General features: G+C 60.7%; 10 protein-coding genes across 10 annotated transcripts; 6 read left to right on the forward strand and 4 right to left on the reverse strand.

Annotated features, from left to right (window-relative positions):
* Positions 1-23: 23 nt before the first annotated feature.
* On the reverse strand, positions 24-1,080 carry PAN0_002d0914 (SMAD nuclear-interacting protein 1-like; the record flags this gene model as incomplete). Its single annotated transcript, XM_014803081.1, has 2 exons — positions 24-177; positions 257-1,080. 2 exons carry the CDS (start codon positions 1,078-1,080, stop codon positions 24-26), a joined length of 978 nt encoding a protein of 325 aa, XP_014658567.1.
* An 824-nt stretch (positions 1,081-1,904) lies between these two features.
* On the forward strand, positions 1,905-2,792 carry PAN0_002c0915 (succinate dehydrogenase; the record flags this gene model as incomplete). The annotated part of the gene is made up of 1 exon (XM_014803082.1): positions 1,905-2,792. The coding sequence occupies one exon, from the start codon at positions 1,905-1,907 to the stop codon at positions 2,790-2,792; it is 888 nt and encodes a 295-aa protein (XP_014658568.1).
* A 117-nt stretch (positions 2,793-2,909) lies between these two features.
* Positions 2,910-4,601, reverse strand: PAN0_002d0916 (uncharacterized protein; the record flags this gene model as incomplete). Its single annotated transcript, XM_014803083.1, has 2 exons — positions 2,910-2,980; positions 3,059-4,601. The coding sequence occupies 2 exons, from the start codon at positions 4,599-4,601 to the stop codon at positions 2,910-2,912; spliced, it is 1,614 nt and encodes a 537-aa protein (XP_014658569.1).
* Positions 4,602-5,180: 579 nt separating this feature from the next.
* Positions 5,181-6,959, reverse strand: PAN0_002d0917 (uncharacterized protein; the record flags this gene model as incomplete). Its single annotated transcript, XM_014803084.1, has 1 exon — positions 5,181-6,959. The coding sequence occupies one exon, from the start codon at positions 6,957-6,959 to the stop codon at positions 5,181-5,183; it is 1,779 nt and encodes a 592-aa protein (XP_014658570.1).
* Positions 6,960-7,412: 453 nt separating this feature from the next.
* PAN0_002c0918 (cyclopropane-fatty-acyl-phospholipid synthase) lies at positions 7,413-10,460 on the forward strand (the record flags this gene model as incomplete). The annotated part of the gene is made up of 3 exons (XM_014803085.1): positions 7,413-7,613; positions 8,087-8,450; positions 8,542-10,460. The coding sequence occupies 3 exons, from the start codon at positions 7,413-7,415 to the stop codon at positions 10,458-10,460; spliced, it is 2,484 nt and encodes an 827-aa protein (XP_014658571.1).
* A 174-nt stretch (positions 10,461-10,634) lies between these two features.
* On the reverse strand, positions 10,635-15,075 carry PAN0_002d0919 (uncharacterized protein; the record flags this gene model as incomplete). The annotated part of the gene is made up of 7 exons (XM_014803086.1): positions 10,635-12,467; positions 12,564-12,642; positions 12,715-13,085; positions 13,144-13,255; positions 13,695-13,963; positions 14,059-14,813; positions 15,036-15,075. 7 exons carry the CDS (start codon positions 15,073-15,075, stop codon positions 10,635-10,637), a joined length of 3,459 nt encoding a protein of 1,152 aa, XP_014658572.1.
* A 1,889-nt stretch (positions 15,076-16,964) lies between these two features.
* Positions 16,965-17,840, forward strand: PAN0_002c0920 (uncharacterized protein; the record flags this gene model as incomplete). The annotated part of the gene is made up of 3 exons (XM_014803087.1): positions 16,965-17,072; positions 17,168-17,278; positions 17,535-17,840. The coding sequence occupies 3 exons, from the start codon at positions 16,965-16,967 to the stop codon at positions 17,838-17,840; spliced, it is 525 nt and encodes a 174-aa protein (XP_014658573.1).
* A 2,666-nt stretch (positions 17,841-20,506) lies between these two features.
* On the forward strand, positions 20,507-22,246 carry PAN0_002c0921 (COP9 signalosome complex subunit 4; the record flags this gene model as incomplete). The annotated part of the gene is made up of 1 exon (XM_014803088.1): positions 20,507-22,246. One exon carries the CDS (start codon positions 20,507-20,509, stop codon positions 22,244-22,246), a length of 1,740 nt encoding a protein of 579 aa, XP_014658574.1.
* Positions 22,247-22,829: 583 nt separating this feature from the next.
* Positions 22,830-23,363, forward strand: PAN0_002c0922 (uncharacterized protein; the record flags this gene model as incomplete). The annotated part of the gene is made up of 1 exon (XM_014803089.1): positions 22,830-23,363. The coding sequence occupies one exon, from the start codon at positions 22,830-22,832 to the stop codon at positions 23,361-23,363; it is 534 nt and encodes a 177-aa protein (XP_014658575.1).
* Positions 23,364-23,558: 195 nt separating this feature from the next.
* On the forward strand, positions 23,559-25,235 carry PAN0_002c0923 (uncharacterized protein; the record flags this gene model as incomplete). Its single annotated transcript, XM_014803090.1, has 1 exon — positions 23,559-25,235. One exon carries the CDS (start codon positions 23,559-23,561, stop codon positions 25,233-25,235), a length of 1,677 nt encoding a protein of 558 aa, XP_014658576.1.
* Positions 25,236-25,241: the final 6 nt, after the last annotated feature.

Here is a 25,241-nt window from a genome sequence, read left to right on the forward strand (position 1 = left end):
AATTCGAGGCTGGCAGCGACGGCTCAGGTGGCGGACTCGTCGAGGAGGACGTACTCCCTGGTGCTGGCGCCAAAGGTGAGGGTGTCGCCGGTGCGAAGTTGGTAGTAGCGCGAGGTGGGGATCTCGGTATCGTTGACATACGAGCCATTGCTGGATTCGAGGTCGATGAGGAATGGACTGCAAAGGACGGGAGGAATGCAAATGTCAGCTAGTCGGTCAAAGGAGAAGGATTGAGGAGTTGGCAAGTGGGACATACTGGATGCGCTTCTTCTTGTCTCCAAACTCGTTGGTGGTGATGATCTGACGGAACTGAACGACGGCGTGCTGTTTGGAGCACGACTCGTGGTCGATCGGGATGTCGACCACGTTGCGGTCGCGGCCGAGCAGATAGGCGGACTGGGAGCCCAGATGGAGGAGCTGCTGTTCCTTGCCATCCTTGAAGCAGTAGAGACGCCAGCGCGTCTTTGGCTTGCGAGCCTCGGGCGGCTCGTGGTACTTGAGCGCCACGCCGTTGAGCATGTTGGATTCGGCAGCAAGCAGACCGGAAGGCGCAAAGTTGGGCGCATCGTCATCCACCTCCTCCTCGATCTCGGGCTCCATGGGTTGCGCAGAGGGCGAAGTCGCGCTGCGCGCTGAATCGAGCGGTTCGGAGCGACGAGGTGGCGAGCGCGAGCGCGAATGCGAGCGAGATTCGGACGGAGAGCGCCTACGGTGCGAAGAGGACTCGGCATGATCTTTGGATCGGCGGGAGGAAGGTTGCGAATGTCGGTCCGAGCGGTGTGGGTCGTCTCTGCGGCTGGAACGGTGAGAGTCGTCGCGTGATCTTCTTGAGCGAGAGGAGAATGAGGCTTCAGCGTCGCGAGATCTGCGGTGACGGTGAGGCGATCTTGAACGAGGCCTTTCGTGGTCTCGGTGACGACTGGATCGGCTGTCCTTGTCGCGATGCTCGCGGCGTGAGTGGGAACGATGGTCGCGGGGTCTGTCGCGTGATTCTCGTTCGCTTCTGCTGGCATACCTTGAAGAGGAGCTGCGGCTAGCTTTGTCGCGCGATGATCCAGCCTCTGGGCTGAGGTCCGCCATGACGAGCAGCGTTGAAGGTAGTTGGAGTGGTGTGGAGGAAAGCCGGCCTCGAGCTAGGTGCGGGATGGGAGATCGGCGTGTGGAGTCAAGCCGAGATCCGAGCGCGGCAAAGTCCAAAAGTGTTGGATCGTAGCAAAGCAACAACTAGGAGGCCTGCGGATGATCACGGGGAAGTCTAAGCTCTAGGGTTTAACATGATCACGCTTCGTGGCAGCCCTTCGGCAGAATTCGGCGGTGGGCAAGTGCGACGATGCATTATGTCAGCGGGCCAGAGAGTGTGAGAAGCGGAAGAAAATTACAAGCGCGCCCTGGCAGCAGCGCATTCGAGACGGCCATCGCGGCAAGACGCCCAATCAGAGACGAGTGGATTTCAAAGCCAAAGGCTGCTGGCTGCACTTTCGAAAAAAAGAAAGCGAGCTTGCGTGCGTGCGATTCCTCGAAGCTAGGCGGTGTGGCGGGCCAAAAGGAAAAAGCCGTTTCAGGCCGAGCCAGCAGAAGACACAGACGGCAGTGACGGCGGTGGGTCAGCAGCGCGTGTTTTGGTAATCAGCGGCAGCTGCGCGCACACCCGCTCTCTCTCACAATTCACACTGCGCTGGCCGGCTCGGGTGGCCACTGGGAAGCGCGCGCTTCGCCCTTCGCCCGTCGCCCGTCGCCCCCCGCACGAGCAAAGGTGTGGCCCAAGCTAAGAGCTGCTCGTCGCCCTCCAGCTCACAGCCGCGCGCGCCAGAGTGAATGAGTTCGACATCGTCACTCGCTCTCATCCTTCGCCACAAACAACCATCATCACCCTCTCTCCGCAACCCTACATACAATCCGTCACAATGTCGCTATTCAACATCAGCAGCAGTCTGCGCACTGCGCTCCGACCCTCCGTCGCCAGCTCGTCGCGTGCTGCCGCCTTCTCCACCACCGCCGCCGCACGTCTCGCCACCCCCACCAGTGACAACGTCGGCAGCTCTGGCAAGCCCCAGCACCTCAAGGAGTTCAAGATCTACAGGTGGAACCCCGACACCCCCTCCGAGAAGCCCCGTCTGCAGTCGTACACCCTCGACCTCAACCAGACCGGCCCAATGGTGCTCGACGCCTTGATCAAAATCAAAAACGAGGTGGATCCCTCGCTCACCTTCCGTCGTTCGTGCCGAGAGGGCATCTGCGGCTCGTGCGCCATGAACATTGACGGTGTCAACACGCTCGCCTGCCTCTGCCGCATCGACAAGGCCGGCGACACCAAGATCTACCCGCTGCCGCACATGTACATTGTCAAGGACCTCGTGCCCGACCTCACGCAGTTCTACAAGCAGTACCGCTCCATCGAGCCTTTCCTCAAGTCCAACAACACCCCCGCCGAGGGCGAGCACCTCCAGTCGCCCGAGGAGCGTCGTCGCCTCGACGGCCTCTACGAGTGCATCCTCTGCGCGTGCTGCTCCACCTCGTGCCCCAGCTACTGGTGGAACCAGGACGAGTACCTCGGCCCCGCCGTCCTCATGCAGGCCTACCGCTGGATGGCCGACTCGCGCGACGACTTTGGCGAGGAGCGCAGGCAGAAGCTCGAAAACACCTTCTCGCTCTACCGCTGCCACACCATCATGAACTGCTCCAGGACCTGCCCCAAGAACCTCAACCCAGGCAAGGCCATCGCACAGATCAAGAAGGACATGGCCGTCGGCGCGCCCAAGGCCGCCGACCGCCCCATCATGGCCTCGTCCTAAGTGCACGCGCCGCCACCTCTTGTACTCATCTCAACCATTCAGCGCAATCTAGTCTTTTTCAGTACACGTGCTCGCTTCAAAACGTCTGTGTCGACTTCACTTGATGTCATGAGCCCATCAATGCTGCTTGTACAGCGTAGCCGAGTCGAGCACCGCGCCTGTGGCGGAGCTGACAAACTCGTGCGTCACTGTATATCCGAAGAAGAAGGAGAACAAGGTGGTCAGCGAATTCCGCCGGGCAGCTCAACGAGCCAGGTTCCACTTACGGTGGGTGCGGTTGTGGAATGCTACGGTGGAGAAGCCGTAGAGGGTGTCGTTGACAAAGTGCGAGTAGGCCGGGTACGGCGACACGGCGGCGTCGAGGCCGTCAAAGTGGCCAGCGGCGCCCGTGGTGATGTAGAGCGGCGCTTTGGGGTTGTTAAGTCCGTTGGCGTCGATGGCGCCCTTGGGTCCCAGAGGGCCGGAGCGCTGCATATTGTGCTGGTGTCCACTCAGCACGAGGTCGACGCCGGCATCGTTGAAGAGCTGCTCAAACGCCGTCTGACACACGGTGCACAGCGACGAGGCTTTGGCAGCCATGTACCACGGCCTGTGACCCGCAGCAACGACCCACGGAGTCTTGGAACGGTCGACGGCTGCCAGGTCCTTTTTGAGGAAATCCAGCTGCGCATTCGACGGCGTCGCCAGCGGGCCGTCGGTAGCATGAGAAGCACCTCCCACGTCTTCGGGACCCACCAGACCCTCTCCCAGATCGGTCTCGGTGTCAAAGACAACGTAGTGCACCATGCCGACGTCGTACGAGTACCACATGTTCTTGAACCCGCCCGAGACCGACGAGGGCATGTTCCAGTGCTGGTTGTATCCAATAAAGCCGGTCAGCGCAGGCGGACAGATGGCCTCGGTGTAGTTCTTGTAGCCCGAATTATCGCAGTTGCTATCATGGTTGCCCGCTGCCACGTGGTAGGGTAGCGACGAGGTGATGTCGTTCATCTCGTCGTAGAACTCCTCGTTGATCTGCTCGTACAGCTCGGGGCCGGCGGCGATGGTGCCGTTGATGTAGCCCAGCACCACCTCCTTGAGCCAGTAGTCGGCGTAGGCGATGTCGCCGACGTGCAAGATGTGGTCGAACCGGCTCTTGTCCATGCCGAGTCGCTGGATCGTCGTCACTTCGCCCGTACGCAGCGGGTTGGCCGCGCCGGGAGGCACGTGGTCCGACAGGCCCAGCGAGCCCATGGTGCCCAGATCGGCGACGACTGCGATGGCGTACGGCGTCTCATCGCCGCGCGGCTTGGCGGTGGTGAAGGATCGCACATCGCGGAGCGGATCGCCAAGGATGGGCAGGTAGTAGTACTTGGTGCCCGGCTCGAGTTGGTCCAAGACGACGTGGTTCGAGTAGTAGGAGCTGGTATTGTACGTCACCGAGTCGGTCGACGTCGCGATGCTCGTGAGCGCTGCAGGTGTCTTGCCGTACAGCACCGCGGGCACGGGCAGCTGGCGATGCGTCGACCACGACACCGCCATGCCCGTATCGCCGCGGTACGCAAGCCGCACCTTTGACGGGCGGTAGTCGTCCAGCCTCGCGTCCGCCCACTGGGGCGGCGCAGGGAGCGCGGAGATGCCGGCAGGCAAGGAAGGCACGGCTCCATGCGCACCAGTGTTGGCAGGCGCGCTCGGGAGGTTGGCGGGCACGGGTGGCAGCGTCGGCGGCAGCGCGGGCTTGAACGCCGGGACGAGGGCAAGAACACCCACACCACCCAACGTCAAGGCTCCCGCAAGCACAGCACAGAGCGAGCGGATACCAGCCAACATGATTGGATCTTGACAAAGTCGTTGGATCTGTGGAAAGTGCGTTCATTGGGCTGTTATCTGGATTATATATGACCAAAGTCTTGTCAGAACGACAGAGTGCCGGCCAGGTTTCAAGAAAGGCTCGGCTCTGAGTATGGCATAGGGATTAAGTCGTGCACGTCCATGGGCAACGTGCCGTTCAGTTTGTAGAGGCTGTAGTCTGGTGGTCGTCTCTGTTGGTTTGGGTGCGCATTGGCTCTTTGGTGGACAGGTGCGGCCCGCCGGCTTGGACCCTGTCAATCAGACGGCTCACTTACGGCCCTGCCCAAATCTATTTTGCACGAATCTTCTTGCCGCCGAGATGCATGAGTGGCCAAGCGAGCAGGAGCACGTTCCAACCAGGAACCGCGCCTCGCTCCGAGGTAACCGCCTCACCACAGCGCCTCAGTGACTCTGCGGGCGCAATTTGATATTCGGACATCGCATTCAGTCCCGCTGCTGCACTGCAGAGGAACGTGGTAGCATCATGAGATGGGTTTGGTTTGTGCTGTAGCATTGCAGTGTTACACTGAGGCATTGAGTGACAGAGAGAGCCTTACGCTAGCTGGCAGGTTCGGTGCTCCACCAAGGCTGTTTGAGCTCGCACTCGTTGGCCCATCTGCGCGACTCGGTGAGCCAGCCAAAGAGGCGGTGGGCAAACCAGTCGCGCCACACGATGCGCCATGGTCGGACGAGCGGCCACGACAGGATATTGTTGTACAGCCGATAGTGGCGATGGGTGTAGGCCACCTTGACGGCGGGGTTAATGAGAATGATGGGACGCTTGGGATGCATGGCGCGATGCATGTCGTACGAGACGAGTTGGCATTCGGACGAGAGGCACGTCGAAGAGGATCGGAACTGGATGGGCGGTTGTGCCGGATGCGCAGATTGCGATTCGGGCGGAACAAACCACTTTGCATCAAAGGCGGACATGCCGTTCCAGCACGAGTTGACTACAAAGGGCGTGCCCTGGCGCATTGCGTCGATGTCGTGCGGCTGCTTAAAGTAGGGCCACTGACGCTTGAGCGTTTGTCCTTGTGCATCGCGGGTGACCCAGGTGTCGTAGAAGCCGTTGCCGATGAAATCCATGGCGCACGCCTGGTCGTAGTGGGCGTTGTTGGTGTTGAGAAGGCGCAGCGCGTCGTGCGGGGTGAAGACGATGTCGTTGATCCAGAGGACGTGGGTGAAGTTGTGCGCGTGGGCGGATTCGACGAGCGGTTGCATGGCGAGGTTGCGCACGTTGGCGAGGAAATCGATGCGATCCTGGACGGGCGACGACTTGTTCATGCGTGCTGCTCCGTCGTCGCGCACGATTTGGCGGTCGACGTGGAGGTGTGCGAGGTCGGCGTCGAGCTGGGCGAGCATGGGCTTGGTCTGATCGGTGGAGTGGGACTCGTAGATGGAGACGTAGACGTTGTGCGCGCCGATTTGGTGGATGAGGCCCTTGAGGGATGCAGAGTAGGTGGGAAGGATGTCTTGGCTGTTGTACAGGTTGGATGCGATAAAGACCTTGAGCGGTTGTGGAGGCGATGCGATGCGAGCGGCTGGGGAGGATTTGAGGAAGATGGCCAAGTCATCCGAGGCCGAGGGGCTGGTTGTGTCGAAGAAGGGCTGGAAGAAGAGCCACTCTACGAGTGCGAGGAACCAGAGGCTTGCGAGGACGTACTGGACGTAGCGTGCCAGCCGATCGAGGCGGAAGGAGCGGCATGATCTGCGCGGGGGTGTTGCAGCGGTAGGTGCTGACGAGGTTGGCGTGAAGCGGAAGGAAGCCTGCTCAAAGTCGGGTGAGGAGAAGGGGGAGAATTGAGGGAGGCGAAGCTTGTAGCTGGCCGAGTTGGAGTTGAGGAGGAGGAAGGTGATCGATAGGATGGGGAAGGCGACGATGAGGAGGGCGAGATAGAGGAAGAGGGTGGTGAAGGTGTTGTAGTGGACGCAGGCGGCGATGAATGCAGCTACGGTGACGGCGAAGTTGAAGAGGAGGAGGGCGGGAAGCCAACGCTTGCGCGAGGGGCGCGAGGGTGCTGTTGAGCCGGTGGATACTGATGATGATGATGATGATGAAGCTGCGACGGCTGAGCTGACGAAACGAGCGAGACGGCGCGCCAAGAGCGAATGGAGCGGTTGAGACGAACGAATGCCTGCATTGTGAATGTCGTCTGAGGGCGCACTCGACTCGAGAAGCGGCTCGTTGTCGGCGCCGAAGCGTGAGGATGGATGGAGGGTGTAGTGCGGATGGTCTTGTGGATCAAAGTAGGCTGCGTGCTGCTTGTACTCGTGCTGCTCAAGCTCTGGCGGCGAGTGGAGTGCCTGAGCGGCAGCGCGCGGACAGAGCGACATGGTGAGGAGGACGGTTGCGCGGCTATGCTTGAATGGCAAGCATGATGTGGTCGAGAGGCAAGCGGTCACCAACGTGTTGGACGCACCAGGCGTCAGACGTAGGGTTGGTGATGAATGCTTTGGCCGTGCAGGTTGGCCGGTGTTGGTGGGGTGGCAGGGTGGTGGACGTCGAATGCATGGCGGTGGAAGCGCAGGAGAAGTGTCACACAATTAAGGCGGCCGAAGCGAGAATTCCAACACCGAAAGTGCGGCCGGCAGAGCGCAATACAGTGGGCAATTCAATGGCGACGCGCTCTTTCGCCGTCGGCACGCGCTGCCAAAGTGGGGCTCAAATCCAAGATTCGAAAAAAAGACCAACACCGCCACCCCAACCTGGGCCGCCTCGGCAGCGTTTGGACGTGCCGGAGTGCCGGGGTGCCGGAGTGCCACGGTGGCAGAGGCGCTAATGTCGGCATGCGCCTCAGAAGCTTCGGTCGCTTGGCAACGCATGACGCCACGGCCTTGCACCACGCACACTCCGACTGCTCCATTTGGCCCGACGCTTTGGCCCTCCGCCCACCTGAACACTTGACTGTGTTGCTGATTTCAAGCTGCGGTGGGGCAAAGTTGGATCGAAATGCCAAGGCGGAGATGCAAAACGTGTGCTCCAAAAGCGTGGGGGAAACGTGGGATCGCGGCAGGGACACTGCGCTTCTGCACCGATTCGGTCGGGACGCCGGGGCCTTGGCGCCTTCTTTCCACATGGCCCGCATGGCTTGGCCGACTCGCCTAAATTTAGCCAAATGCCAATCTGACGATCAGCCCGATTTGGACTAGACTGGTGGTTTTGATCGGATGCTAGGTTTTGGCGGTGTAACAGCTCAACGCCAAAGCTCGGCTCTCGGGCAGGAACAGCAGATGCACGTTATGCATTCGGCTGCATTCACGACGCGCCCGACGATCGTTGCGGTGACAGGAGCGCGCAGCAGCCCACAGGAGCCCACAGGAGCCCACAGCCTCGCACAACATCGCTTTGCATCGCACAGGTAAGCGTGCATGCGCCCAAACGTCGCAGACGGAGGTATGCAGGGTGCTGCTCTCACTCCAACGCGACTCAACACCTGTCGATCTTCATCCGACAGTTCTAGGCCGCCTCCGCCTCGCCCTCCGAAACACTCCAATCTCGCTTCGCCCTCCCCACCCCTGCGCTTTGGCCCGTCCAGGCGTTGTCCTCGCAGAACAGCAAGCAAAGTGGAGGACAAGCCGCCAATCTATCCGCCCTGTCGTTTACGGCATGCCACGCTCCCGAGCTCCATCCGCGGCATCCGCTCCCCTCCGTCCATCCGCCGCTTTCCCTATCCGCCCGCAATGCCCAAAATCGCCTGATCGCCCGCTGCGGCCACTCGCTTGGCTCGCCAATCGCCTTCTGCTTCGCGGACCCTGGCGCTGCCCGTGCGCCGTCACGCCAATCCTTCTGTCCCAACGCCGCTCTCATCCGCGGCATTCTCCTCCGTCCGTCCATCCGTTCCGCTCGTGCTGCCTAAGCCGACAGCTCGCCCTTCATTTCGCACGCCCAATCCCATCCGCGACGCCCTTGACTGAGAACCTGCTCGGGCTGCTCCCTCCCCCTTCCTGCCCCTCTCGACATCACCACCATCTTCATCCTCGAGACCCGCTTGGCGATTCACCTCGTTTGCCATCCTCGCGCCGCCCGTAGCCGCCTCAACGTGGCTTCATCCCAGCATCCGCTTGCCTCCTCCTGGAATTGGACTTTCCTCACGTAGAGCTTGCCCCCTAACAAGGCCCCCTACGCCTACGATGACCGGCCTCTTCCCCTCCATCCCCGTGCCTCAGGCGCTCGTCTCCACGCTCGCACGCCCCACCGCCGCCATCGCGCGATCCTCCATCCTCGCCCTCTTCTCCAAGCTCACCGTCGGAGAACTCGAGATACGACTCCCCTCCGGTCAAGTGCACCGCTTCGGTGACCCCACGCTCGTTCGCAGCAAGCAGCACAACCACGAAGAACCCGACTCCACCGCTGCAGCCAAGCTCAAGTCATCCTCCGCTGCACCTGCCGTCGCGCCCAACTCGGCTACCGCACCACACGCCGTGCTCATCGTCAAGAACGATGCATTCTGGACGCGCATGTTCTTCGGCGCCGACCTCGGCTTTGCAGAGGCATACATGATCGGAGACGTAGACACCCCCGACCTCGCCGCCTGCTTCGATCTCTTCATCCTCAACCGCGCCAGCCTCAACAACCTCGAGAACGTCAGCCTCGCAAGCTCCCTCATCGCCTCCGCACAGGGCATGCTCAACAAGCGCTACGCCAATACAAAGGTCGGCAGTCTCCGCAACATCGGCGCACACTACGACATCAGCAACACCATGTACAAGGCCTTCCTCTCCAAAGACATGACCTACTCCTGCGCCGTCTTTGACACGCTCGACGCCGACGTCTCGGGGCCCTTGCTCGCCCAGATCAACCAGCAGACGCGCGCCGCTCTCGGCACCGCAACCAACGGCCATCCCAACCCGGCAGCCGCAGCCGGCGTCTTTGAGCCTCTTCGATTCACCTCCGATGCCACCGCCCACTCCGACAGCACATCCACAGGCGTGCCGAGAACAGACGACCTGCCTACGCCTCCCTCCGAGGCCGATGCACACACCCGCGCACAGTCGGCTGCAGCCGACTACGACGAGCTCGAAGAGGCGCAGAAGAACAAGCTCCGCCTCATCATCCGTCGTGCCAACATCCGCCCCGGCGATCGCGTCCTCGAAATCGGCACCGGCTGGGGCTCCTTCGCCATGGAGGCCGTCCGCATGACCGGCTGCACCGTCGACAGCGTCACCCTCTCCGTCGAACAGAAGGCGCTTGCCGAACAGCGCATCGCCGAGGCTGGCCTCGAATCCAAGATCAAGGTCCACCTCATGGACTACCGCGACTTCCCCGCCAGCTGGACCGACTCCTTCGACCGCGTCTGCTCCATCGAGATGCTCGAGGCGGTCGGCATCGAGTTCCTGCCCACCTACTTCTCCTGCGTCGACCGCGTGCTCAAGCGTCAAGGAGGCGTCGCCGTCTTCCAGTGCATCACCATGCCCGAATCGCGCGCCGAAGCCTACTACAAGGGCGTCGACTTTATCCGCAAATGGATCTTCCCCGGCGGCGTGTGCCCCTCGGTCACCTCGCTCGTCAACGGCGCCACCGACGGCTCCAAGGGCAACCTCATCCTCGACACGCTCGTCAGCATCGGCCCGCACTACTCGCGCACGCTGCGCGAGTGGAACAACCGATTCCAGGCCAACTTTGACAAGATCATCCGCCCCGCCCTCCTGCGCGACCACGACGAGATCAGCAACCTCCCCGCCCAACAGCAGCAGCACGAGGTCGACGTCTTCCGCAGGAAATGGATCTACTACTTTGTCTACTGCGAGGTCGGCTTCACCCATCGCGTCATCAACGATCACATCCTCGCCTTCACCCGCGAAAACAACACCTCCCTCCCCGTCTGCTCGGGCTAGACTAACGCGGCGCCTCCAATCGTCGCTCGCCATACACACGCCCACTCGCCTTGTTTAGATGTACAAATTAAATCGAGTTACTGATTAGCAAGTTCACTGGGTGACGAATCGTGTGCAGCGCCGACATGAGGGTGCATACGGCATAGTGCGATCTTTTTTTGGAAAGACACGCCCTTACGAGAGATACGGTCGGGGCTGTGTCGAGGAGGGATGCGAGCTGGCACCAAACGCAGCGCCGCGACCAGCAGCGCCGCCATCCGGCCGCGCCTGTGTCAGCTCAAACTTGCTGGGTCGACCGCGCTTGTTGCGCTGCATCAGCCCGGGCGAGTCGGGCATGCTCGCCCTTGGCGGAAGAGGCGCCTTGACGCCCTCGCCCGCATCACCAAAGTACGACTCCGACTGACTCGCACCAAAGCCGGGCGGAGCACGTCGGATCTCGTAAGCCGGCTCCCCCGGCGACATGGCCGAGTCTCGCGGATACATCGACGGGCCTGGTCGACGGAACTCTTCGTGCGCTCCAGGTGCGCCTGGATGTGGCGCGCCTCCGCGTGTCGCCGCGCCGCTGCCACTGAAGGCGCTCATTCGGCGCGTCTCTGCAAGACTCGGTCCGCTAGGAGGTTGGAATGCCAAGTCGCCATGCCCGCCGCCGTGGTCGTGCGAGATAGAGCCTCTGCCGCCCTGCGGCTCACTCTGCCACGAGCTCGGTCTCCGATATGCCTCGTTGGCGTACGAGAGCCTTCTTTCGGCAGGCGTCACTTCCCGGTATCCTCCTACATGCGGGGCCTCTGGCTCGCGACGACCGGTGGCGAAAGGAGGCGCCTGCCCGCGTACCATCCCAGCCGCAGGTCCGACGCTGCCGACACTCGATCGACCTTCCCATGCGAGCGAAGAATGCACGCCGGGAGCATGCGCAGCCCTCGGGTCCATGCGACCAGCTTGGCGCGGAGACAATGGCGCATTGCCGCCAAAGTAGTCGCCCGTCGATGGACCAAACTCGTGGTCTGAAGACGAAGCGGCGTGACGAGCATGCCTCACCAGACCCGCCGGATCTCTTGTCGCGGTAGGAAATGGCCTCGGCTTGGCAGCCATACCTGCAGCAGCGTCTGCGCCTGCCAGTCCAGCATCGACCAAAGGAGGTCCATGCCCAGGCCCGACATGCGGACTCGCTCCGTCGGCCGGGTCTCGAGCGAGTAGATGTCGGATCCACAGCTCTTGGTTGCGCACGCGTTCCTCCATTTCCTTGAGACGCCCAAAGAGATCTTGGTTCTGAAGGAATAGCTCGCGCGTCTGCTCCGTCAGGTCGGTGCGCACCGAAGGCATGATGCTCGACAGAATGTCGTCGCGCAGATGGTTGCGAAGAATGTCAAACAGCCCGGGCGGAAGCACCGCGAGACCGTTGCGGCCCACCTGAGCGATGTTCTTCTTGCCCTTTCCTCCGGCGCGCTCCGGCGATGCGCCCTCGGATGCTTCCACATCGCGTCCGACTGGGCCGTCGACTGCTTCGCTGGCGTCCTCATCGCTGTCCTCGTCCATTGATGAGGATGTCTGGCTGCGCCGACTCGAGCTCGCTCCACGCTGCGCCCTCTTGTCGCTCGCGGCGTCGCCATACGTGGACGCATTCGCCGACCGGTTCGACAGCTCTTGCGCGATCGACCGAGCTTTGTCCTGAAGTGAGGGACCGTAGATGCCGTTGAAGATCTTGGCATATTCGTCCATCAGAGGCTTTTTGGCCAATTTGACCGGGACCTGGCGCTGCGCACAGTACTGGGCCCAATCGCTATAGAGGGCGTCGACGCTTTGACGCATGCTTTCGGCCGTCATGGGCTCGGGATGGTGTTTGAAGATGAGGTCGAGGAATTTTTCAACCTCCTCTGGCGAGAGCAGGCGCAGCGAAGCGGCATCGAAGCCGGGATCGTCCCGCCTGGGTGGCGAAGACGATCGATTGTGAGGGATTCTGACGCTGGGGTCATCTTCCCTCGTCGACAGTCGCTGCATTGTCTCGACAGGCTACAAGTGTCACCGTGGGAGCGAAGAAAAGCATTGGTCAGCATCATTGCCTTCTCGACGTGGAGCACAAATCTCGGGCAAGAATGCCCTGCTCACCTTGGATGTTGGGGACGCCTCATAGTTAGATGGCTTGGGACGCTTTGAGCTAGGTGCATCCACCATCTTGATATCGTCGCTGCGTCTTGGTGAAGCCAAATGTCGGCGAGATGAAGAGGCCCGATAGGAGCTGCGACTCACGGACGCAGACAGGGATGCATCATCGCTCAGCTCGTCTTCTTCGACCGAATCTTGCCCTTGATCAACTGCAGGTTGAAAAGTGGCACGGTCCCATGGCCGAGACAGGCGTTTTGTGGGTGACGGATCGGAGGCTTTCGAGGAGTCCCGGCCCGTATTTGTCGTTGATGGAGTAGAGGTAGGTGTTTGTCGATGCACATCGCGTGGCGCTCTGTCGGAAGCCTCGTGCGAGGCGCCGATGGTGACGCCAGACATGGCCGGAATCGATGATCCAGGGAGACGCGTTGAGATGCCGTCTGCAGCAAGCTTGATGATGTCGCAGGGATCCGAGGATCTGCACGACGCCGTTACACCTACGTCCGGGTCGATCGAACTTCGGAGTGGCTGCGATGATCGGGAAGGAAATACAATCCGTCGCTGCAGCTAAGAGGTCGAAGGATACCTTGTCGCTTTGATCGATTGAGGAAGACGCGATCAGATCGGAGAAGTTGCGTGAGCCAGGCAGATCGGCGAGATTGGCAGCAGAGGGGACTCGGCAGGAGAACGAGGTGATGCTGGACCGGAGAAAAGAGTCGGTTGCAGACCAAGAAAAGGTGGAACGGAAAGCTGAAAAGTGGGAGAGGTAGTGAAGGGGAATCCAGGTTGAAAGATGGGCGGAGGGGGATACCGAAGGGAAAGAGAAGGAGAGAACCGAATGCAAGAAAAGGATGAGAAGGTACGATCTGGGAAGGGGGGTAAAAGGGAAGGGGAAAGACGGCCAGAAGGATAGCCTAGGGGAGGGGGAAAGGGGGAGGAGGGCGAATGGGTATGGTGTGGGGGAACGCCGCGGCAATCGCTCAACCCTTTGCTCTTTATATTCCCAGGGCGAGGTACGCGTGCGCCGAGCAGATGCAGGGTACGAGAGCTTGGATATAGAAGGGCATCGACGTGAGAATCGAGCGGAGAGTGGCGCAAAGGTGCAGAGGCGCGCAAATGAGGCGGAGGTGGTGGTACCGAAAGTGATGCGCCCAAGCGTGCAGTGTGTCGGCGGGGGCGTGAGATGAGGCGACGCAGGGCGACGGCTTCGCGCCTACGTGATGCAGCTGTCTCTGGGCTGAATCAAAGAGCTTTGGCGTTGCCGGCAGCCTAGCGCGTGGAAGAATGGGTGCTGTCCACAGCCTGTCTTGGCGGAAAAGGCGGGTGAAGATATGAGAAGTGACGTCGGTGTACTTGGCTTCTGCAGCGGCTGTGCCTGGAGCGGCAAGGGGCGGATGAAGCAAGCGCTATGGATTGGGTGACGAATATGACTTGAATGATCCCACCCGAGGTCCTAGATGAAGGGGACGGCGCCAAACTGCAGATGCAGCGCCCAGGGTACAGGGCAGAGGCTGACGTCGGACAGATGAGGTCGCGGCCAGGTGCTGGAATGCAGAGATTCCGAACGCACGTGGTGGGCAAGTGTGCACGCGGCGGTGGGTGAGACCAAGCCGGCGGCGAGATCTCGCGTGACAGAGGCTGCGCAGCTGTCGCAAACTGTGAAGCGTTGCCGAAATGCGGTTACACTAGTGAACCACAGCTTGGCCGCTTGTGAGCCCTCGTCAGAGTGGTGCAGATGATGCAATGTGGCAGAGGTTTGATATGAGGTGCACGGTCGTCCCACGTGGTGACACTGATGCGGGTCGAAGCGGGTTGGTTCGGGTGCTACCAATCTTGTTATGTCTTGAGGGTTGGCGGCGGAAGCAACGTCTAGATCTCGAAAGACGAAGCTCGCGACGGAGCTTTGCGCAATCGTCTTCGTTCCAACGCCCAAAAACCCGAGGCGCAGTTGGCACGATTCTGAGCAACAGCTGCAGGTCACAGCAGCTCTGAGGTGAAGGTCTCCTGCTGCTGCTGCTGCGACAGTGGACCTGCGACGTGGACTGCTGGCACGCGAAAGCAGGATGAAAGAAGGTGAAGAGAGCGGAATGAATCGGTCAGGACAGGGATGGCGGTGCGGAGGCAAGAGGGAGGGCGTCGTGCTCGTGGTTAGGAGTGCGCCACCGGTGCCAAGAGTATCCACTGTCGGGCCGGCGTGTTGGGCGAGTGCAGTGCGGGCGAGCGCAAGCAGAGCAGCCTCAGACGGCGGGCAGTTGGCTCAGGGTAAGGCGGGGGAGGGTGGAGGCACTAGAGTTCGGGAGGACGGCCGTGACCGGACAGGTTGCGAGCCACATCAGCGGATCACCCAGGCAGGCAAGCACCCAGGCCACAACCTGGATCGGAGAAGGCGGCGTGCTGAGTGCCGGATGACACGAGCGGCTTCGAGAATGCGGCATATGGCTCGGAAGGCAGTTTGCCTGAAGCGGCAGCACAACGCACCGTTGCAACGGATCTTGAGCGTCGCAGGGATGCGAGACATGCCAGACAAAAGCATACTGTAGCACCACCCTGTGCTGCAGCAAAGGTGTTGCGGTTGGCAGGACAAGTCAGAGGATTCCGGCGACTGTGCATGCAGGCGACGAAGCGGAACCGGCCAAGCGTCAAGCCAGCCACTCGGATGCACGCGAGGCTGGGCCGTGGCCGCAGTAGACTCGTGGCGGCGTTGATGTCTTGTTGATGTGTTGCGTTAAAGTTATTTCCCGGAAGCAACCCAGAAACGGGGTGCAGCCACGCGCCCAAGCCGAGGGTAATATATTAAAATAAAATAAGATGAAAAAGACAGTGGCGGCTCAGCGGTAGCTGCGGCTGTATCAGCCACAGCTTATGCTGAGTCGAGATGGTCTGCCTGGCCGTGGCATTCCGCACTACGGTGAGTCTATTGTGTCTCCGAAAGGATTGCCGCGCGGAGCCTTGTCGACAGAGAATAGGGGGTTCAGGTGTGAAAGAAGAGGGCAAGTTCAGCGAATCGCAACCCTGCTGCTGATGATCAGCTTCTGAGCTGGCGCAAGATCGGAAAATATTCGAGGACTCGGCCATGTGCATGCTGTGATCTCGTCGATTCAGTCAATTGGGGTCCGAGAAGCGGATGCTTGGTCAGGCGACAACATCCGGAGCGTCCTGTTGGAGGTGCAGCTTGCCGGGCAAACCTGGCAGTTGTGGTACCGGCACGATGGACAATCGCAGCCGTAGCGATCATCAGGAGTCCTTTTTTCAAGCAGCAACGAGCTGCTAAACAAGCGTGCGAAGATTCTTCGAGGCTGCGTTTGTGAATGCGTGTCGTCCATCATCGGCCCGGGCGAACAAAAGAGCTTGACATCCGAGCTGCGATTTAGTCGGAGGTGGATCCGTCGCCGAGATGCGGAATCCTGCGCTTCTGGAGCATTGTCTCTGTCTCTGTCAGAAGAGCGAGCGAGCCGAGCCGAGGCAAGACAGCGCAAGGCAAGGCAAGGCAAGGCAAGGGGCGTGGATGCGAGAAGAGCGGACAGGAGCAAGCGAGATGAGGTGGCGCGTGCCTCGAGGCAACCCTGCATGCGAGGGGCAGCCCAAGCCGAACGCAGCAAGAAAGCCGCCTCCTCGTTTGCAGCCGACCAAAATTTGCTGCGGCGCTAAAGTGCTCGTGGCGTCCGCGCATCATCCCTTTTACCGAACACTTGACGCTCGTGTCTCAAGTCGAGTGGCAGCGCGGGGCGCTAAGCAGGCCGACAAGGATCGGCGAGACATGCGGCCCTGCGGAAGTCGCCAACACACGCCCAAAACTACAATTGAGCTGCTTGGTCTGTGGATTTTTGCAGTGCGCTTCAACCTCCGACGAAGGCGTGCGCCACGCACCAGATGCGCTCGGTTACAGGGCGCGGTCAAGCTGACAGCAGCTTGAGCGGGCGGAGATCCAAGCAACGACGGCTAGCGGTGCAGTCGAACCGCACCTGTTCTTATCTGCTCTGCGTGTCTCCAGAGACAGCAACTTGCCACTCCGACAATTTGACGCCTTGACATGTGGTCAGGGCCTGATCTCGTCGCATGCTGTATCGATATCGCACCGCAAGTTACATATCGAGATGCTGCATCTCTTGGGCATCCCGCGATGCAAAGTAGAGCGGAACTCGATGTCGCACGCCTCGGAAACATGCAATGCGGTGCAGACCGACGTGAGATTTGGCGAGTTTGGCGAGTCTCGCAAACACACCTGCCACACCTATTTCTCTAGCCGCAGCTGACAAGATACAATAAAAATACAAAGAAAAACAAAAAGAAACCGGCCATCACAAGCGCAAGCCGTCGGTGGGAGGGGAAAATTATAGCGAGTTACACCAGACGAAGCCCTGACCTCGCCGGCGCCTGGTGTCACGTCGCATGTCGCTTGGCCGAATCATGCTCGAGCCTCGTGCCTTCCCCCCGCATGACAGCGTTCCGCAGCTAGAGTATGTGCTGTGCGCTGCGTACCAGCAAGACCATGTACCAGTTCTAGTCGCCACTGCCGTGCGAGAGACATCGGACGCGATGCGGCGGGGCCTCCCTTCGCTGTTGTTCGACGACCGACACAGCATCATGGTCATTCTGGACTGGTCCGTCAGGAACAGATTGCGGACAGATTCACTGCGCTCGAACCTGAACGACGTGCTTCGACCGGGAGCGCGGAGCCGAGGCGCGCCCCTACCTTGATCGCTTCGGTGGGCGGCGTGGGAGTACGGACAAAACTTTGCCTTGCCGAGATTCCTTTTGTTTCTATCCGAGCCGTCAATCGCGGCCATACTGTGGGTCCCGAGCGCATCGGGCCCTCACCTTGTGATGCGCTCTGAAATCTCTGTCTCCGCAAGCCGCTGTGCAGTCTGGCTCATGGTTCTAGATGGTCGGCACACGCCTCCCTTTGGTTTCTGTCTGCACACCCATATATCCTTGCCGCCAGCGAGTCGAGAACCTCTCGCTTGCATCAATCAAAAGCGCCGCCGCGTCTTCCGCGTCGACACCGGCATTTCAATGCCTCGGTCGGCAGCGCCAGGTCTTGGCAGCGCTCTCCACTTCCACTCTCGCGACAGCCCCCCATGTCCCTCCGCGCTACGCAGCACACGTGCCCGAAATCGACACGCCGAAGTGGCGGACGGTGATAGCATGGTCCAACGAGCCTCGATAACGCGTCGCGGTCATCAGCCGGTGTCGACCTCAAATGGCGGCGGCCGCGGATGCTGCGTCCATGGCACTGCCATCTGGGGGGTGGTTGCCAGCGTGGCGGCTGCCACCGTTGACTGAACGTGAGCTTGAGTAAGCTTGATCAACATCGCGTCAACGGATCGGAATCAACGTTGCGACCCGCTGCAAGTGAGTGGCTTGACGAGCGCATGTCTGACAACAATGCAGCGGAAGCGCAAAAACTGCCTCGCCTCCCCCCAGTTTCGGTTCGTTTTTTTCCGTGATCTTGGCTCGGTAGCAGCCAACGGGCCAAAGTGGAAGCGAAAGTGCTGCCGCCAAAGGTGGCACTGCGTTCGCTCGACATGCTCCTGCCTCTCCTCTAAAGCTCAGGTTCTGCATGAATTCAGATCTGCTGCTCGGGTCAGTCTCCCATTCTTCGAGACAGTATAGCATCGCTCTGCCCCTCGCCCAAAGAGCATATTTGCACGCGGCGAGACAAGAGGCTGCCCTGGCCGGGTCAAGACATCATGCTGGATAATGTAGTGGACCGAAGTCGCTTGGACTTTAGCGAGCCCGCTCCCGCACAGCCGCAAGTCCTAAGCCCCAAGCCCCACGTCCCAAGCCGCAAACCCGCAAGCCACAAGCCGCCAGTCTCGTCCACCTCAAAACCAACTTAGTTGGGCTGTCGTTGCCTTTCGGCAGCCACGTTGGCACGCTCCCAACTTCCGACCCGAGAAATCGCTGTATCCTCATCCGCGGCATCCCTAAAGCGTCTAGCCAAGCTCGAACCGAAATGGCACCGGGTCATTGTGCTACAAGATTCTTTACTGTACCCCTAAAACTACACCTTGCAGCTGCTCGACTGCGTCCATTGTCCCTTTATGATAAGGTACGCCTGAACGCCGGCCTGGAAAGATACCTGGCAAGCGACGATCTGACCGGCGTACAGCTCCCGAATCCTATCCCGGCGTGTGTGGTATGGCTTGAATTTGGAGCTCACAGGAGAAAAGACGAATTAGTGGGGCTTCTGTCAGGGGTCGGCGCCAGGGTCCGGAGCCCGTACGCCTTGGCAACGAACGGCCCTCAAGATGTGCGCCTTGCCGCTTGCACGCGCCACGCTGTGGCTTGGGCAGGAGCAAGGCGGTGGCGCACACAGGCTCAGCGTGGAATTGGAAACAGAGCTAAAAAGATATTGGACCCACGTAGTCGGTCCGGCATCGAGCATGAGAGACGCTGGAGGCAGCTCGTCAAACCAAGGTCACCTGAGGCGGTGTTTCTCGGGCATCCTCGAGTGCGAGTAGCATGTGCTGTCGAAGCCAAGATTCGGGCTTTGCACGCTCAAGCAGACGCCGCTTTCCACCGCCATGCGCCGCCGCCCGTCGATCCACAGCCGCAGTTCATAGCCCGAGACACCGATATCCAACCCCGCGCGACCCCTGTCTACGGCTCGCCTGGCGAAGCGCTTGGGATTGAACGAAAGTTACAGTCCGCCAACAAACGAAGCAGATACTGTATTGACTCCTGTCACTGCAGCACTGAGTTTCCTTTGATGATAGTCCTAGCCAGCTATCTTCGAGCCCAGCGCGGAGCGCACGATCAAACCAAACGACGGAAGCGCTACATGATCTGTGAACGTCTGATCTAAACAAAGCCCGAACAGATGAAGGGCCGTATGGTGTGAATTACAGCGTTCGACAGGTTGCACTCACAGATGTATTGAAGCCGCTGCTCTCCGGTCAAGCCATCTCTGGGAGCCGCAACCTTCTGCGAACAGGCCCGGCGCAGTCGCACGAGTATGCCCTCGGTACGCTGGCGCGGCCACTTGACATTCATAGATTGCTGTTCCTGTATATCGGCTAGTTCGTCATTCGCACTCCGCCGGGCTCGCTTCGTTGCAGCGGGCCTTCTTGTGCGTCCCGAAAGCGCGCGACGTACGTCAGTCGTCGAGTACGGTCGTCAGATGAGTCGGCTAGGGAAGCGTGGCAGCGCCTCCGACCTCGCAATGGCGTGCGTGGGGTCGAGATTCACTCTCAACCCATGGCGGATGCGCGAGGCAACACGACGGCCCCGCCCGCTGTTTGAACGTCAGATGGCCTTCGAAAATTGCCGGCGAATCTGAGAGCGAAAGCGGCCACTCGGCTCGTATGGGCACTGTCAGCTAGCCAGAGGCTGAGCAAACGAGCCCATCTCGTGGCTTCGGCCACGTCTGTAGCCTGACGAGCTTCTGCACATGTACGCCACGGATTCCATCGTGCCGGCGTCGGAGCTTGGGCTCCCCGCACTGCGGCCTTTGGGATCGCCGACGTCGCACCTAAAATGACCTGATCCGTGACATGCGCTTCCAACACCCATGTTTGTACGACGTCTCGATGGATTCGTCTCGACATGTTCCTGACCATTGCAGCCGGTCGGGACAGGCACTAGCACTAGCATCAGATGAAGACGAAGACAAGAAGAGTCGAAGGGTCGAAGATGAGGGGGCGCTTTGACGGACAATGTTGAATCAAAAGTTTCACACAGCCACCAGGTGAAAAAATTGCGCACGGTGCATGTGAACGGAAACTCCACTTTAGGCTGAGCACAGTCATGCGTCTCGAGGATGCACTTACGACACCATCCCTGACACCCTACCACACTGCCACTGGCGTCGCAAGATTTACACGACAATACTTGCTCGCCCAGAAGGTACTACCGCAAGGACAGCGGAGATCACATCGAGGCTCCAGGTTTGAGGAAGCGGGGTGGCTCGACACAGAGCTGAACCCGCTCTGCTACCTCTCGGGAAGATGGCGTCGCCGGCTGCAACTTTCACAGAGAGCCTTCAGAGCGCATCCGCGCAGCCGAATCATGCACGAGCTGCAGCGTACGAGGCGCTCATCGCGGATCTGCTGCAGGCGCCGGGGAGCAAGGTGAGCCGCGCCGATCTGCTGGAAGCCACGTCGGCATACTTGCGGCACGCCGTGTTCAGCGAGCAGAACGCAACTGGAGGCGGCCTGGTTGTGGGGCGACAAGCTCTCACGGCGCTCGAGCATCATTCTGGCCGCATCGCCGCCGAGTACGAGGCGCAGAAGAGCGACAAGAATAGGATGCAGGATGTCGAGGACGAGAACATGCCCGCCATCGCCGACAGCGACACGCGACGTCTGGTGCTCGAAAACGCACTCGAGCAGCTGCAGCCCAGAGTGCTGAGCTTCGAGGAACAGGCGTCGAGTCTGCGCATGCAGCTCGCCAGCCTGCTCGAGGCGGACGAAGACTGGAACGAGGCGGCGCGCGTGCTTCTGGCGATCCCGCTGGACTCGGGTCATCGCAACGTGTCGGACCACTTCAAGCTTTCGATCTACGTGCGGATCGCACGTCTGCTGCTCGAGGGTGATGATCCCGTCGCAGCCGACATGTACCTCAAGCGTGCGAGCATGATCATCCACAACGTACCCGGCGCGCTACCTTCGCATTTCCAACAGCAGCAGCAGCAGCAGCAGCAGCAGCAGCAGCAGCAGCAGCAAGAAGAGGAAGCTTCCGCGCAGACGACATCGGCTCAAACAGGGTCGATGGATGGCAGTGGCAACGACAATAGCTCGGGTACGGCGGGATCAAAACATAAGCTGGAGGAGCCCAAAGTGCTAGGACTACAGTACCGGCTCTCGCAGGCGCGCGTGTACGACTCGCAACGTCGATTCGCGGAAGCTGCGGTGCGGTACCACGAGCTGAGCTACGTTGGCGAGATTGACGAGGACGACCGTGCCATGATGCTTTCGGCGGCGGTGACGGCGTCCATCCTCTCGCCCGCGGGGCCGCAACGCGCACGGATGCTGGCGACGCTGATGCGCGACGAGCGTACGCCTTCGTTGCCTCAGTACACGATCCTGTCCAAGGTGTTTCTGGATCGGGTGATCCGTGCGGACGAGATCGCCGACTTTGAAAAGCTGCTCTCGCCGCACCAGATCGCCAAGCTGGCGCCATCGTCTGCGCCGATTGCTGTGGGCGAGTCGACGGGCGAGTCGGTGCGGCATGCGCCGTCGACGGTGCTGGACCGGGCCATGATCGAGCACAATGTGCTGAGTGCGTCGCGCCTGTACGACAACATCACGCTCGCAGGACTGGGAGCCTTGGTCAACCTGAGCCCCGAAGGGGCCGAGGAGATTGCTCGAAAGATGATCATGCAGGGGCGTCTCAAGGGCTGGATCGATCAGGTCGGATCGTCGACGGACGAGGCGAGCGCGATGCGAAGAGGCGTGCTCTTCTTCATGGATCAAGAGCGACGCGGCGAGGGCGAGACAACGGCAGGTGGGCTCAGCGCTACCAAAGACGCAGGCGCCGGCGTTGGCGACGGCAGTGGCAGTGGCGCTGGCGACGCGGGCGGCGCTGAGGGAGCTGGCAGCGGTGGAGGAACGAGCGACTTGGACACCAAGTGGACGCGACGATGGGATCAGCAGATTGCGAGCGTCACAGGCGCGCTCGAGGACGTGTGCCAACGCATCAACCAGATCTCAGCCAGCGCGTCGGCTGCAGCCTCGGCGACAGCTTGAGCCTGTCGGATGCCACATCCCGATCGCAAGTCAATTCAGTTGTCGTCGATTGCATTGTGCTGCTGATTTGGGTCAGAGGGTGTGATGAGCAGAGGGAGCATGGGGAGGGGCACTGGCGGTCGGGGCCGTCGCTGTGCATGGAAAGCGCTCTGAGAACGAGGGCTGTGCATGACAGATGGTGTTCCCTGCACGTTGGAGCGGTATTCCGCGGCTCCACATCGGGGCAAGATGGGACTGCAGCGTGCGGCATGCAGATGGTCAAAAAAGCACCAATCTGACCCGAAGATTGCCATGACCCGGCCGAGCTATGCTTGCGGCCTTGTCGGTCACCTTTACCCTTGCCTGATCGCCTTCGTTGGGGCACTAGCTGCACCAAAAAGGTGGATCTCGTGTCTCAGAGAGGCCAGATGGATGATCACAATGCCGATGCCGAGCCTTGGTTCGGCTGTGCCAAGAAAATGGCGCCGTCTCCTGCCAATCGCCGTTTGCGATTCCCCTTTTCGGGATTCTTGTGGCTTTCTGATGGCAAAATCTGCTGGCAAAAGTGGGCTAGGTTCAGGATCGACATGAACGTGCCGATCGGATGCTGTGGGACAACTTTGATCTGGTCAACGGTCCCGGCAGGAGCCAGTGGGGATTCATGGGATCGGATGTGGATGCTTTTCTCATGCTACACTCGGCAGTCGAGCTTCGATTCGCCTCTGAGATTTCGCAACGTGGCGTCGGGTTCAGGAGCAGCAGAAAAGGGAGGCTCGGCCAGCTGCACTGCTCTGCACCCGCTACAGTGGCTGCTGCACTCCGCGTTGCAGGACGCGTCTTTTTGGAGTTGTCTGAGGAGAGTCTCGTCTCTGCACCGCTCAGTCTCCCCTTGATCGCAACCACCATCACAGTGACCCTTGCGAACCATTCAGCGAGCCTGGGCAATTTTACCTTTGGTCACGCGATACCGCTTCGCACCCTCTCCGAGCGAGTCGGAACTCCCAACGATTGGCTCGCAAGCTCAGAGTGTCACTTCGGCTCTCGCCCGCCTCTGCTTCCAAGTCGCCTGGCCGGACCAATCGTTCTGGCCTCACTGGGGCGCCGCATCGTTTCGTCTTCGCAACTGCCAGGGCTTTAGAGCGCTCGCACACGATACAGCAGCGCGGCTACGAGACAGTCCTCCGCTTTCAGTCCCTACTGCCATGCCGACCGTTGCCGCATAATCTGGTTGAAAGGACGCTCAATCGTCTTGCGATCACCCCGCTCGCACCGGCTCCTCGATCTGGTCGTCGCATAGCGCATTGCTCGTATAGCGAGTCCTTCTTGCCTCGACATGTGGCTTGCGTCCGTGTTGCTGGCGGCAGTCGCCGCATGCTTGGGTCTGCCCGCATCGACGCTCGCCTTTCCGCTCAACTACACCGTCTCGCAGCAGTGCACGCCCCTCAACGTCACCTGGAAGGCGGTCCCAGAGGCCTTTCCCTACACCGTCTGGATCCTTGCCAACCATGGCTTTGTACAGACCTACAGTATCAACAGCGACTACCAGCCCGGCGCAGACCACATCACCTTCCAGTACGTCGTCCCGCCACCCTCGGCCGGCTTCACCTCGTACACCGTCGCCGTCGGTGACTCTCGTGGCGATGGCAACACCACCCAGACGCTGGGCATAGCCACGCCCTCGGGTTCCTCGTCCAATTGCGGCGCCTACACCGGCAGCTCCGCCTTCACCTACGCTGCCGATCCCGCCAACGGAACCATGATCCAGTGCGGCGCTGTCAGAGTGTACAATATCGGCGACCGCGGCACTCGACCCTTCACCATCAGCTTCGTGCCTCTGGGCGGCGCTCCCGTCTCGGTCCAGGTGCCCCAACTTTACACGCTCAACATCTCGAGCTTCGTCTACCAGACGCTCGTCCCCTTTGCCCAGGGCACGCAGTTCCAAACGGTGGTCGGTGATGCCTCGGGTCCCGGCAGCGGTGGCGCCTCCGAGATCTTTACCGTCGGGCCCTCCACTTTCACACCGGCTTGCCTAGCTAGTGAGTATCGGCTGCCAAACCAGCTCTCGACGCCTCTTCCGATCGCGTCGACCGTTGCTATGTTCAACAACCTGGGCGGAGCCATCCCGACTGATGCGCCTGAAAAGTCGTCGTCGGGACATCCGACTGGCGCGATTGCCGGAGGTGCGATCGGAGGTGCGATCGCGCTCGGTGCGGTCATCGGCGTGCTGGTGGCGTTTCTGCTGTACCGCAAGAGGAAGAAGACGAAGCGTGATGCAGCCCGCAGCGAGGAAATTCGGTTTGTCGACCTCGACGGCGACGACGACGACGACATTTGGGGATCGGCAGATCCAAGACGTGACGCAGCTCGTCGAGCTGGACGCTCAAACGACGGCGGCAGGCCTGCTGGACAGTCGTATACCGTTTCGCCGTTTGTCTACGATCCTCGGCACGATGGCGCCTCATCCGAGGGACGCTACGGCCAGAGCCTGGAGATGACTTCGCCATCGTCGGCCAATCCGAGCTACGGCGAGCTTCTGAGTGCCGCTGGGCTCTCTTCTGCCGCGGCTTCGCCGATGGACGACTATCCGCCGCGCGCAGGCAATGCTTCAATCCACTCGCATTCGAGCCAGAATCCGTTCTCGTCGCGCGCCACGGGCATCGAGCGCAGCGCAACGTCGGGATCGGGTGGCGACGGCTCGCATCCGTACGCGACGGGGGCTGGAATGGGGATCCACTCTGTGAGTTCGCTGCCGAGCAAAGCGCAAATGTCGGCGCAACAGGAGCGCCGAGACAATCGAGCGCAGCGTCGCGTGGTGCAGCATTCGGATGGCGGACCGCTTCCGCAGCCGTCGAGCGATACCGAGGACGAAGAAGTAGTCGACGAGCTTCCGCCAGAGTACGGCGGCTGGCTTCAAAACAACGCCAACGCTAGCGGCTCGGGTGATGCGCCTCCACCGACCAGCGCTGGTTCAGCGCGCGTAGCCGGCGACTATGCATATGCGCCGCGCTGAAGCTCG

Source organism: Moesziomyces antarcticus (assembly GCF_000747765.1).
Source record: "Moesziomyces antarcticus DNA, scaffold: scaffold_v10002, strain JCM 10317, whole genome shotgun sequence".
Taxonomy (NCBI): Eukaryota; Fungi; Basidiomycota; class Ustilaginomycetes; order Ustilaginales; family Ustilaginaceae; genus Moesziomyces; species Moesziomyces antarcticus.